At 45.5% G+C, this 14,215-nt stretch overlaps 1 protein-coding gene across 1 annotated transcript; it reads right to left on the bottom strand.

Moving 5' to 3' along the window:
• Positions 1-2,326: 2,326 nt before the first annotated feature.
• On the bottom strand, positions 2,327-13,520 carry PRSS23 (serine protease 23). The gene is made up of 2 exons (XM_008263016.4): positions 13,387-13,520; positions 2,327-5,037 (listed from the first exon to the last, which is right to left on the bottom strand). Exon 2 carries the CDS (start codon positions 5,034-5,036, stop codon positions 3,873-3,875), a length of 1,164 nt encoding a protein of 387 aa, XP_008261238.2. The 5' UTR covers position 5,037; positions 13,387-13,520; the 3' UTR covers positions 2,327-3,872.
• Positions 13,521-14,215: the final 695 nt, after the last annotated feature.

Raw genomic sequence — 14,215 nt, 5'->3', positions numbered from 1 at the left:
GCAAGGACTGCTGTGAGTCTGCAGTCTGCAAAGTGCTTCGAAGGATTTAATCATTGAGAGGATCCATGAAGCCTCTTTGCCCTGGACATACCAGATTTCTACCTGTGTCCAACTTCCTCATTAATAGTCTTCCCTTTCAGTTTCAAGATAATTCCACCCTGGATGACCAATTAAAAGGTAACTCTATCAAACAACCATAGCAGTCAGTAGACAGAGGGAGCTTCAAGACAACCTTAACTTGGTTCATAACAAGAATAAAGAAAGATGGCAGACACGGACAGGAGGCAGAGCAGGAAGGAAGTTCTGTCCACCAGCCTTCCCTGGCTGAGGTGTGGAAGTGCAGCAGACTGCTGTCAGAATTCCTCCAGACACCTGCATGACTGTACTCCTGCCCCTCAGTTGGCAGGCAGTCACAGAAAGCTGTCAGGCCAGGGCAGGCTTCATCATCCTCAGCCAGTTCTCAGTTGAAGACCTCCTATGGAGGCTGCTATCTCAAATATGTGACCCAGGTGTCACTGGGGGCTTCACCTCCCACTGAGCAGGAACACTGAGCTACACAAAGAACAGGGAATTAGGAGCATGGTCTTGGTATTCCAATCCCTTCCTGGTCCAAAACATAGAGTGAGTGGGAGAGAGAGATAGAGATAGAGATGAGAGACAGAAAGAGAGAGAGAGAGAAGTGTATATATATATATATGTATATATATATGCAACTCTACCACTTATTGACTCATGCTTGTTTTTACACTAGCTTCTTTCCAAAATTCCAAGTGCTCAATAAGTCCACTGAAAAAGTCTCAAATTGTTTCAGCCACCTTTTTAAAAATAAGATTTATTCATTTATTTGAAATGTAGAATAACCCAGATAGAGGAGATTGGGGGGATGGCAGAGAGAGAGAGAGATCATCCATCTGCTGGTTCATTCCCCAAATGGCCACAATTGCCAGAATTGAGGTAGACAAAAACCAAGAGTCAGGAACTTCTCTAGAATCTCCTATGTGGGTGGTAGGGGCACAAACATTTGGGCTGTACTCTGCTACTTTCCCAAGTGCACCAGCAGGAAGCTGGATGGGAAGTGAAGTAGCCTGGACTTGCAAACCAGGCACTCCAATACAGGATGTGGGTGTCCCAAGTGGTGGCTTAACCTATTGCAGCACAACACCTGCCCCTGCCAGCCACTTTTTGATTCTCAGTGACAAATAATTCGTAAATTAACTTTTACCATTTTATTCTATGAACATTTCCAAATCTTGCTTCCAGGGTCTAGTTAAACCCCAAAGGCACTGATGCCTGATTCTATGCAGGTGCATTGTATTTTTTGCTTTATCACGTTTGCCACTGGGCCGTCAGAGCTACCCCCAAAATGTATTTATTAGAGCAGTAGATTGTCCGTAGCCATTGGATGAGAACCAAAGTTTCCACGATTAAAAATGCATGTTGAAATGCAAACTTTGAAACACAAACATGTCTATGTGTTCTGCAGGACTTAGACCTCCTAGTGTGTGAACAGGTGTGTGATACCTGATAAAGAGAAGGATTAGTGAGAGATGTCTCCCTCCTACTTAATCACAGTACCCTTTTTATTTTTGGCAGGAAATCTGGAGGGACAAGCATCTAAGAAATGCCCTTTGAGAAGCCTTGTTCTACTATCCCTATTAGAAATGTATGCTTACCATGTATATAACTCATACATGTAAAGTACTAGCTATAGTAAGAATATAATGAGTTCTTTCTTTCAGATATGACAGTTAGGCTTTAATTACCACTAAAAATATGGACACATTGCATTACTTTACAATTTTCTTTTATGATGCTACCAGTTTTGCTGTGTACGACATATGGACACTTTTATTTTTAGTAAATTACATTTTCATGGCATATGGATGCTTTTTTAAAAGTAAATTACATCTACTTGAAAACTAAACATTGATACTAAAAAAAATATTGATACTATTTTGATTTGGTGCCACTGACTAGCTTTGCAAGAAATCAAAATTAAAAAAAAATCAAGGTGTTTCACAAAGAGATTATCTATTTTTTTAAACCAGTCCTGGTCTAGGTGTTCAGCAAAATCTCTGCACCAAGCAAAAGCAAAAACCCCAAGTACCAAATGTAGAAATGGAGATCTCGCTTACTCCTCAGGTGAGATTCCTGTCATATTCCAAAACAAATTGTACTGGAACTTAGAAGATTCCTGGCAGCCCTGCATTGTCCCACTCTGCACCGTATTTCTTATGTGATTTGAAGAAAGCACTATGGTTGTAGGTTTCTTGGGTGTCTTATCAAGAGTATCTTTTTGAAAAGCCCAAGTAAGACAAGCAACAAGTCACCCATAGAATGTTTAATTGGTACTGCTATAATTGAATAACTTCACCAACAGTCACAACATAGGTTGAAATCACCCAGGATGCAAGCAACATATCTACTTTGTATTTCATTTGCATATTTTGTTTTCTCCACTGACACATTTAGAAACAGTACTTAGACTGAGAGCTATAAAATGAAAACATAGAATATGTCAAAGTATTTCCTTTATATGCTAGGATTACCATACTGATACAACATTTCTGAAGGCACTTATTGGAGTGCAAAATTCTGATCTACTTTGCATTTTCCCAATTTTCATTTTTACCATTATTTATGATTCTAGGTACCTGTAGCCCAGAACACTCCAGCAAAAGGAACCCTCTTTTAAAAAAGCCTTAGTTTTTCTTAAAGCAACTTGCAAGTATTTTTACTATAAGTATAGTAAAAGAGATAGGTTTCCAATCTGAACAAGTACACAGTTCCCTGAGAGCACGCTGAAAACCATGCAGAATAATTTTTGATGAGGTTTGTTGCCAGTGCCAAGCTCCAAACAAGTGGTTATTCTGTTGTGCCATCTGCCAAGCAATGCATCCATTGTTCTCTGGAATTTAATTCATTTTAAATTACTCCAACCAAATGATAAAACATGAGATGTGCTACACTCCCCGGGTGAAATGCTATGATTGTTTTTAATGTGACCACAACTGTTAGCTGGGAAGCCATACAGCCTGGTCTAATTAGGCCCTGATTACTGTCTTCTGAAAAACATCTAGTTCTAGAAATGTAAGTGAAATCCTGTTAAATGGAAAGAACTGGGAGAAATGATCTTGATTACTCTGGTGTGACTGCAAAGTTGGCAGAGCCGTATGCTTCCCAGAATGCAGGAGCTCCGTCTTTGGAAGAGAAACCGTTTTCAAACCCAGAAGCAGCTGGGGAGTGCTGGTTTACAGTAAGATATGGCTAAAATGTGTTTCAATTCAAATTATTTTGCTGTTCAAGGACTGCTGTGTAAATGCCCCAAATCCAAAATATTATAACTTCCTATCTAAAAAATGTTATAAAAATTCCTACGAGTTATATGTGGGGGAGCACAGTACCATCTGGAAGCATTAATGATCAGGCATGGAAAACACACAAAAGAGGACTCTCAGACGAAAATATACACAGAGAACAACTCATATCCCCTGTATTCCACATATTTAATATAAACCTCTGAAACAAGTTCAGGTGAAATAAAAATCAGAGTTCTCCAGAAAATAAAAGATTAACTTAATTAGCAAGTATTCCCCATTGCTTCAAACATCAGTATTTTTCTTATTTCTATGCAAAAGAATGTTTTCAAACTGCTTAAATGATAGGACATGATGCACAAACCAGTTACAAAAATGAAGCCAGTCATCTTGCAATTTTAAGAAATTAGGTAAAATATACTATTTGACACGTTAATCTCTCTCTCTCTCTCTTTCACACACACACACACACACACACACACACAATGACAAATGTGGCCTCTTCTACAATAAGTACACAAAGACCACTAAGTGCTGCCGGGAGGGAACACTGTGTCACCCCTCTCTACAATCCAGGTAATTTCCTTTAATCCAATAGCAAATCTGGGCGTATTTGAGAGGAGTGATTCTAACGGCCACATTGAAATCTTGTGGAGAACCATTCATGTCCACCCACTGGTGCCCTGAGAAGATGCCAATAATTTTTCGCTCCCACTTCTGCTGCTGTCTCTTCCACATCCTCACGTAGACCCCTGAGCCGCTGGCCCCGGGCTGGGCATCACACTGCTGGTACAGCAGGTCATAGGTCTCGTCTTTGACATCACAGAAGCGGTACACTAAGTTGCCTGGCCGGTCATTATCATAACCGGAGAAGTGGATTCTGCCCCCTGGCAGCTGTTTGGCGGGAGGGCTCACCCCAATCTTCATGAACTTTCTCTTGTGGGGTTTCTTGAGTTCCAAGAGGGCGTAGTCATAATCCATGCCAATGTCATTGGCGTTGCCTTTGATCCAGCCCTTGGGTACGTGGGTGCGTTTCACACGGATCCATTGAAATTTCATCTTTTCGGGTATGGCTGAGCTCGAGTTGTTGGCCCCTCGGCTGCCATCTTTAAACTTGGGCTTGAGGAAGCCCACTCGAAGTTTCTGTGTCCCTTTCACATAGGTTTTTCCATCATGTATGCAGTGTGCAGCTGTGAGGACATGCTTTTCTGCCACCAGGGTGCCGGTGCAGCCTGTAGATAACTTCACTGATGTTGAGAAAGGGTAGTTGAGCAGGAAGTCCTTCCCAAAAATGCTGAACCTGCTGTCGTAGCCATAAATCTGCCGCTTCCTCCGAGACCTCCCCGAAGACTCTGAGTCTCCGCGTTGGGCCCTACCTCCACCACTGCTGAGAACATAAATGCCCACCTGCGTCTCTGTGCGGCTGCCATTGGCGTACAGCGTTTCATACGACAGGTACTGCTTGACCTCTTCGTATGTGGGCAGAGGACTGCCCTTATGACACTGGGGACCACATGAAGAGGACACTTCCAATTTTGCTTCAGCTGCAAAGTCTGGCTTGGCTAGGTTGAGGGTAGACTGGGGCAAGACGACAGGCAGGCGGTAAGCAGGCCACGTGGGTTTCCAGGAGGCACTGTAAGGGCTCACCTGTCCAACAGCACAGAGCAGGAAGAAGAGAAGGATGAGGAGTCCTGGAATCCCCGTCATGCTGAGCACCATTCTGTAGAAACAAAGACAGGCAGGTCAGGAGGGCAAGGGCTGAAGTTCACCAACAGCAGATGATGAAGCCCAGCAGTGCGCCGGCCATTGTTTCCAAGTCTGCCCGCCTTCCTCAGGAATCAGGGTGTGGAGGGGAATCTTTAGGAAATGGCCTCATTTACAATGCTGGGGCTTAACCTTGGGATCAGTCTTGTGGCTGAGTGCCCGCAAGTGCAACCAGGTGTTCCTTCCCTTGTGTGTTGAAGGTGCCCTCAGGACACCCTATTGCCAGGGTTCTCAGCTGGACTGCTGCCCAGCACTGATCTCCACGTGCTTTAGAGCCTTCTCCATGCTGAATTCTAAATGCTGCCCCTCCTAGCTCTCTGGTCCCCCTTTCTCTCCTTTTTTCTCTCTCATCCTCACTATGACATGCACTTGGAAAGTTTTCAGGGCATGAGGCTTTCTGCTTTGAATGTAAAGTAATCTTTACTATTATATATTTAGTTCCAAAGAAGGAAGATCTCTAACAAACAAAATATTTCTTCTTCCTTTGGATTATTTTTTATACCAGCAGAATTTTTGCCAAAGACCCAAAACTCTTTTTTTAAAAAAATTTTTTTGTTTATTTGAAAGGCAGAGTTACACACAGGGAGAGAGATTTTATATATATATATATATATGAATATGTATATATATATACACACACATATATATATACACACATACACAGAGAGAGAGAGAGAGAGATCTCCCATTCACTGGGTTCACTTCCCAAATGACCTCCACAGCCAGGGGTGGGCCAAGCTGAAGCCAGGATCTTCATCTGAGTCTCCCATATGGGTGCAGGGGCTCAAGTACTTGGGCCATTTTCTGCTAGTTTCCCAGCTGTATTAGCAGAAAGCTGGATCAGATGTGGAGCAGCCAGACTCGAACCAGCTCCTATGTGGGATGCTGGTGTTATAGGCAGTGGCTTAACCTGTTACGCCACAACACCAGCCTAAAGCTCTAATCTTGCAATAGGAATACTACTGACTGTTACTGTTGGTTACTTTTACAAGTGTTTGAAACTGTTCCCACATAGTCTAAATGCCTGAATTTGGGTCTATGCTAGCACTCAAACATTTCTGTTTTATTTATTTGAAAGGCAGAGACAGAGAGCATGCAAGAGAGATCTTCCATTTGCTGATTCCTTCCCCAAATGCCTACAACAGCTAGAGCTAGATCAGAATAAAGCCAGGAGGCTGGAACTCAATCTGGGTCTCCCATGTGGATGCCAGGGACCCAAATATCTCAGCCACCACTTGCTGCCTCCCTTAGTACACATGAGGCTGCAACTGGAAGCAGAGCTGGGACTTGAACCCAGGCACTGCTGTACAGAAAGCCCAGCCCGGGGTTGATGCTGTGGCTTAGTGTGCTAAGCCTCCACCTGCGGCACCAGGATCCCATATGGGTGCCAGTTCATGTCCTGGCTGGCCACTTCCAATCCAGCTCTCTGCCTATGGCCTGGTAAAGCAGTGGAAAATGGCCCAAGTGCTTGGGCCCTTGTAACTGTGTGGTAGACCAGAGGAGGCTCCTGGTTCCTGGCTTCAGAGTGGCCCAGTTCTAGCCATTGCAGCCATTTGGGGAGTGAACCAGCAGATGGAGACCTTTTTTCTGTCTCTCCCACTGTCTGTAGCTCTACTTCTCAAATAAGTAAACAATAAAAAAAAGCCTGGCCCTCAAAAAATGTATCCAAGGAATGCTCGTGTTAATATAAGAATGAATAAGTGATGTGAGTATAAGATTTTTTTGAATGATGCATTTTGATTGCTCATGATGGAGATGCATGTGAATGATACAGTCACAGAGGGGGTGTGAAGTCAGTGTGGATAATAGGGGAGGCAGTTCCAGGGGAGGTGATGCCTGGGATGAGCATGAAGGTTGAAGGGAAGTTGGATAACATAGGAGAGAAATGGACACAGAGGAGGAGGAACAGGCATCTGTGCAGGGGCATGAAGATGAGCAACAGTGTGAGTCACTTGAGGAATTATCCTTAGCTCCGCAAGGGTGGAGCAGAGGTGGTGGTGGTGGAGGCAGCAGGCAGGAGCCAGGTTCTGAAGGGCTGTGTGCTTTAAATGAGGGGGTTTGAATTTTGTCCTGAAAGGTGTTAAAGACCCTGATCCTTCATCCCACAAGGAAAACAGAGATGAGAATTGGAAGTACTTTCATAAATGCTTAAGCAGCAATTGACTGGCCCTTAATTTTCTGGCTCTAGAGAAGCTGTCTCAGTGGATAAAGTAAATCATTCACAATCAAATCCTCAAAGAAGGACAAAGAGGGGGTGGGTCTCAAGAGGCCAGCAGGAGGCAACCTCCGTTATTTTCATTCTCCTGTCTGAGGGTGCAGACCTGTTGAAACTTCAGGGTACATTTTGCTTTCTTTTACATAGAACTAGAAAACCCCATCGATCTGATCTGGTCCAGCTGATCACATTCCCATCACCACTATATTTCTAAAATATGTGTGCACCACACCCACCCTGAAATCTTTTCTTCTTGACTATTTCTCTTGGATTCCACTCTGTCAGAGAGAACAGGGATGGAGGGGTGGAGAATAAAGTCCCAGATAAAAGTTAATTCCTGGGACGTGCTGATTCCTTCTCTGCTTCTGCCCATCTTTCTAAACAGGAAGGGTCCTTGAGCCCTCTCCAGGGGAGGAAATACATTTAATTATTTTTTTAATCCTTGAAATCATGCGGTGCATATATAAGTGTATGCACCTGTTTGTGTGTGCTTGTCGAGGCACTGCTGAGTGTAAAGACTGTCAGCGGGCTAGGAAGGAGACGCTGATGCCAGCAGACAAGGCAATGGAATAGCTGTGGTTATGGCAATGCTCTAGGGCATCTTCGGGGCAGGGATCTGTTTCTGATTATTCTCATTAACTGGCCAAGGACCCAGCCCTTGAGCTTATCTAGAGCTTACACAGCCTTTTCTCTCTGTAAGTTGTTGTCTAGGTGATTAAACGTCCCACTCACAGCAGAATTCCTGCCAAGTGTGACATGCACTAGGAGGAATCATGCATCTCCCACATGGCTGACCCCTGAGGCCCATCTCTTCATCACATACCCCCCGCCCCCCCCCATTGACTAATGTGGAGAATGTTGCTGTTGCTAGCATGGAACAGCAGATATGGTAAGTCAAGTTTCACTTTGGTTTATCTTAAGACAGAAAACACAGAATCAGAGGTCCAAGTTGGCAAGTATGGAGAGTGTGTAGGAGATGAGACATAAATTGTAGGTACTGTATATTTCCAGTGTGCCTAAGGAACATATTACATAGGATATGCTCATATTATCATCTAGAACATGAATCTTCAAACCCCACATCTGAAATCTGTATGTTAGTTGTATACTGGGAGAGAAGAGCTTGAATTATCAACTGCACCAAAACTCTTCTGGTGACATCTGCCTTTATCTTTGTCCCTTTGCACAAAATTAAAATCATCTGTTGGCAGGTGTCCAGGGAAGATAAATGCAGAAAAAAATCAGAAACTAGTGCAAATATGCACACATAAAATCCATGTAGGAACCTTGTCTTAAAGAATTAAACCCCTGTCGCAGGCAAAATTAACTCTAATTTCAATTTCCCAACTGCTTTGCCTGTATAGTAAATCCTTGTTTATTTAAAAAATACTTTCTAAAGGACTTAAAGCATGCCCCATTTCACATTTGCCACCATGACATGTCTTTTTTTACTTTGTGTTTCAAAAAGAAACTATGCTACTAGAAATCAGTTCATGATGTTACTGGGTATGGAGAGAGGGGAGGAGTCCTCTCCTGGGGTATGGGTGCTGGGCAGTTGGCAGGGCTCTTACTTGCCATAGCCTCACTCTGACCTCTCAAATATAGAGGACCAAATGGATTCTTTGGCAAAATGATGGGTAATCACATGCCAAGAACCTCTGGAATCATTCCAAGAACCTTTAGAGAATGCTACAGCAATCTCCCATTTTATACATTACTACCAATTCAGTCTTTAAATGCTGGTAATTTTGCTCAGAATGGGGACCAGGTTAGCTACCTGTGAGAAAAGGACTTGTAGAATCAACTTGTCAGTGGAAGATGGCCCAAGTCCTTGGGTTCCTGGATGCACCTGGAAGACCCAGAAGAAGCTCCTGGCTCCTGACTCCTGGCTTCAGATCAGCCCAGCTCTAGCTGCTGCAGCCATTTGGGGAGTGAACCAGCAGATGGAAGACCTTTCTCTGTCTCTCCCTCTGTCTGTAACTCTACCTTTCAAATAAATAAACCCTAAAAAAAAAGATTACAAGCTTCTTAAGTTGCTCACTCCCTTACCAACTGCTCATTTACTTTAAAACATTAATTTTTACATTTTAAAATATAGTTTTACTTATTTGAAAGGTGGGTGGAGGGGAGAGAGAGATTGAGATGTACCATCTGCCGGTTAACTCTCCTAATCATTGCAATAGTGAACTCTGGAGCTGGGAACTCAATCTGAGTTTCTAACATGGGTAGCAGGGACCCAACCACTTGAGCCATCACATGCTGCTTCCCAGGGTGTGGATCAGCAGGAAGCTGGAATGGGAGGTGGAGCCAAGATGCAATCCCAGTTATTCAGATACGAGATGTGGCCATATCAAGAGGTGTCTTAACCACTGTGCCAAATGCTTCCCCCCAAAATGTTTATTTATGGTGGATTAGAAATTATTCTGAACAACAACCTGAACCACATGATCTCTTTAAGTGGCGTTTTCAGGTGCAGGATTCTCTAATTTTATAATTTTCTAGGAACACAAAAGTCCAGATTGACAACTGTGTTATTTACAAAAGATGTCTGCATGCCCCTTACTGCTCAGAAGTATCAGCTCTGGCCAGTGCCACGGCTCACTAGGCTAATCCTCCTCCTGTGGCACTGGCACCCCGGGGTTCTAGTCCTGGTCGGGGCGCTGGATCCTGTCCCGGCTGCTCCTCTTCCAGTCCAGCTCTCTGCTGTGGCCCAGGAGTGCAGTGGAGGATGGCCCAAGTGCTTGGGCCCTGCACCCGCGTGGGAGACCAGGAGGAAGCACCTTGCTCCTGGCTTCAGATCAGTGCAGCACGCCGGCCGCAATGCACCGGCCAGAGTAGCCACTTGGGGGTGAACCAACGGAAAAAGGAAGACCTTTCTCTCTGTCGCTCTCTCTCTCACTGTCTAACTCTGTCAAAAAAAAAAAAAAAAAAAAAAAAAGCATCCGCTCAAAGAATTCTGGAGGTTGGAGGTACAGGGGAAAAGGGAAAGGAAATTTATCATGCTAATCAGATTTCCCTGATCAGTCTGCAAAGGTAACAAAGGACTCCAATAGGGAATGGCTTTTAAGAGCTGAGTAGAGGAATGACTTGGTCCTTCCAGGATAGCTCCCAAAGAAAATGGAGAGAGGAAGCAACAGCTCTGTCCACCAAGGGTTTCCCCTGAGGCATTCATAGTCCATCCTGACTCATCCACAAGAACAGCCCAAACAAGGATGTCTGTGAAGCTTTGCCATTAATTTGGCAGCTCTGCAGTAACTTCTCAATTCATTTGATAATGGAACAATTTCTCAGAGGACAAACATTATTTTATTTTTGATGAACTTTAGGTAAACTTGTGTGCTATGCCCATTTAGGTTTATTTGAACATAAACACTCCAGGGTGTAAACAGATTCAATAGAAACACTTATAATCCCATAACTGGGGAGGTAACTAATGGGTAACAGCTAAACTCATTCACTTTTACAAATGAATCACAATATCCTTGTTGAACTGTCTGAAAAACTCTTTAAAAAAAGAAATGAAGATATCCAAATCTATCCTCATTATATCTAAACCAGGATGAAGAAAATTTGGATTCACACTATATCATTTCTAGGAGTAAGACTTTGCTGGGTAGAGATTCCTCATAAACATAAATTATCTTTTAAAACTTCCAACTAAGTATTTGCATGCATCACTTCACCTAAATGACAAAGCAGAGTGGAAACCTAAGGTAAGCAAATGTTTTTTCACTATGCTTAGTAATACAGGAACTGTATTCCTTTTCCACCTCTGGGCACCTGACTCACAGAAGGGTTACACACTCTGTGCTCCATCACTCAGTATGAGGCACCGTCTGCTGTCTAAAAATACTTACACTTTTGAGGATGCTGCTACCCCATCAGCCCACTAATACAATGGATGGACTTTGCACATTACCATATGCGCAAACAACAGTAATCTCTTTGGAGACTGGACACTGTGACTGCTGTCTCTAGTTAAGCACCTTCATCTTCAAAAAAACCTGCAACAACACAGAGCTCCTCCAGAGGGCCAGTGACTTAACTCCCACAGCCAAGGGCGGCGAGGGAAAAGGAATCCTTAGGACATACATTCTCCATTGTACGGCACATGAATTCCTGTGACTGCTATAAACAGACGCGACAGAAAGAAACAGTAGGAAAGTTTTCAAAAGATAAAAGTTTTGGACAGCAATTGGAAGGATGACAAAGGGTCTTCCACGGGATCTGGGGCCAGGGACACTGAACATTGAAACTGCGCTAATTCCTAAAGCAAACACTTAAGAAAGAACAAAGCTCTCTGAATACTCTGCAATCACAGAACCCGTTAAAGCAAAAAACAGACTTACTCATATAATGGTTTAGGAATTACGGTCTGTACAGGAAACTAGGGGAACTTTAAAGTCCAGCAACCGTAGACACAATCTCACAGTCAAACGAAGTTTAACTTCTTCTCTATCAGACAACTACCTAGTGAGTCTGCCATTAACCTGGCAGGAGAAAAAGAACAGAGTGTGTAAAACTGTCAATGGCCAGACCATGAGAAACAAATTCCCCAGAGTCAGTGGGAGTTATGCATCAACAATGCTTGGTGGATTAAATCCTAAAGGACCTGTGAGAAGAGACGTCCGGGAGAACCTGAGACTATTACACACTGCAGACTGGGGGCAACAAGTTCTCAGACACGCTAATGGTCACTTTGGCACTTACACTACAGACATAAAAATGCCCACATTCACCATCTACCTGAATAAATTGTCAGTGTTACAAAAATGAGATCCATTGTAGCAACCTTGGGAAAATGCTTCCTTACCAGGTTAGGCATAGAAGTGCCTAGTTGCATCTTGTTAAGTTACATCTTGACTTTATTTAAGTGGAAAAAAATACAAGTGAAGAAGTTATTCGTATGCAGATGCTGTGCATGTGATCACAAACACTTTCACAACTAAATGTGGCAACTTCTGTCCTATTTTCTATGTTCCTCCTCCTGATTCCATCTCCAGTACACTCCTAATAGTTTTCTTGACAGGTAGTTATAAAGCCGGGTTTGAATGTTCTCATGCACAAGCAGGATCTTGAAACAGCATGCAATGAATATCTTGATATTAATTTGGCATAGAGATTTGGCAACAGCTGGTTTCAACTCTTTCCATGTGGCCACGTGAAGATGACTCTGGCATTGGCCTGACTGATCCTTAGAGACAGACAGGCACCTTTCAAGTTCAGTGTCCAGAGCTGAGAGAAGCAGGCACTATTCCAACCCTGATACTGAACAAGCTGGAGCTTCCCACCAGCCAAGGGCTGTGTCTGAATTCTCATGGGTGTCACCCAACGGGCAATAAAGCAAACAGCATTTTAATCAGCTGCTTTCTCAGAGATGCTTGAAAACAAACCTGATTTGTTTCCTGGAGCACAGCAGTGGTGTTCCTTTATCTAAGTGAATCCACTCTGCCTTTTAAATTTTTTTAAAAAACTTGTAAAAACCCTTTTATTTAAAAACTAATAACTCTTGATGAATGGCTACAGGCTGAAGAGAAATACTTGCTTCCAATAACTTGTTGATAGTTCAGACAGTAGTTTGTAGGGTTAGTCCATGGTCATCAGTTAAAAACTCCGGAGAAAAGATCCTATTTTCTAACCTGTGTTTGCCTGAACTTCTCTTGCTTGCTAAGGCGTGTTCCCAATCACGTGTCTAGGGTTAAAAATTAATGCTCAGAGCTTGATGGAATCACATCATATGCAAAACTCAAGGAGACTAAGTGTTGGTGAAGTGTGCATAGGGGCTGGGGGTGTTGCCAGCGGGAGGAGAGCCTGCTGGAGCCGGCTCCTTCACGGCACCCTTCCAGAGCCTGGCGTCTAAGATCGCAGCTCCACGGGTGACATTAAATGAATCCAAATGCCCTGCAGCCCCTGGGTCTCCCTGGAGCTCCCTAGTTCCAGCCTGGAAACCCGACGGCGGCCCGGGTGCGGTCTCCGGTGCCCCCAGCAGCCGCAGTCACCCCACCCAGCGCGGGTCCTTTGTCCCGTTCCTCCCAGCGCCTCGCTGCCCCGGCGCCCTGGCGGATGCCCCCAGCCCGCGCCCGCACTCACCCGCGCCGAGCAGACCGCCCGGGCCGCGGTTCGCTGCGCCGCTCAGACAGGTGTGGGATCCGGGAAGGCGCGCGCGGCTCCCATGCCTGCCCCGCGGCGCCACCGAATGCGAGCGAGCGGGCGAGCAGAGCCGGCAGCGGGCGGGTCCGCCCCCCGCGCTTCGCGAGGCCCGCCCGCCCCGCCTCCGGCCTCGGGGAAGCGGCGGCCGCCGCCCGCCCCTCGGCACCCGGCCCGCGCCCCCTCCCCTCGCCGCGCGACTCCGGCTCGGGAAGGGGCGGCGTCGAGAGTGCCCGAGGCCGGGCTGCAGCGCGCAGGTGGCCGCCCTGCGCAGGACCTGCCCGCAGTCACCCTTGGAACACCCGCTCGGCCGCCGGCTCGCCAAGGCGACGCTTTCCCCGAGGACAACGCGTCCCTCGGCCAGCCTAGAACTGGAGACCCAGGCCGCATCTGGTCACCCGCCTTCCGTCCCGGCAAAGTTGAGGATTAGACGCGAAACCCGGGCGCTCCTCATCCTACCTACATTTTGCGCGCTTGAAGGTGACAGTGCGCCTTCCAGCCCAGCCGGTGTCTCAGGGGCCTCCAAGAGACTGATAGCTGCCTTCGGGTGGCGAGACCACCAGCGCCTTGCCTCGTCTACCACACCCAGGTGCTCGGGTGCCTGGGGCCGAAGCACCCTTGTGTCTACGTCGGGGCACGGTGGTGGTGCAGTCACCACCGCGCCCAGTGGGCCTGCTTCCCCCAGTGCCTCCCTGGGGTCCTCAGCGCAGGGTCTTAGCGACACCAGTGATCTGGCCATTTAACAACCTAGTGCTGCAGCCTGACCCGGCTC

The sequence above is a fragment of the Oryctolagus cuniculus genome, chromosome 1, assembly GCF_964237555.1.
Source record: "Oryctolagus cuniculus chromosome 1, mOryCun1.1, whole genome shotgun sequence".
Classification (NCBI taxonomy): Eukaryota; Metazoa; Chordata; class Mammalia; order Lagomorpha; family Leporidae; genus Oryctolagus; species Oryctolagus cuniculus.
This window is presented reverse-complemented; position numbering and strand designations above follow the sequence as displayed.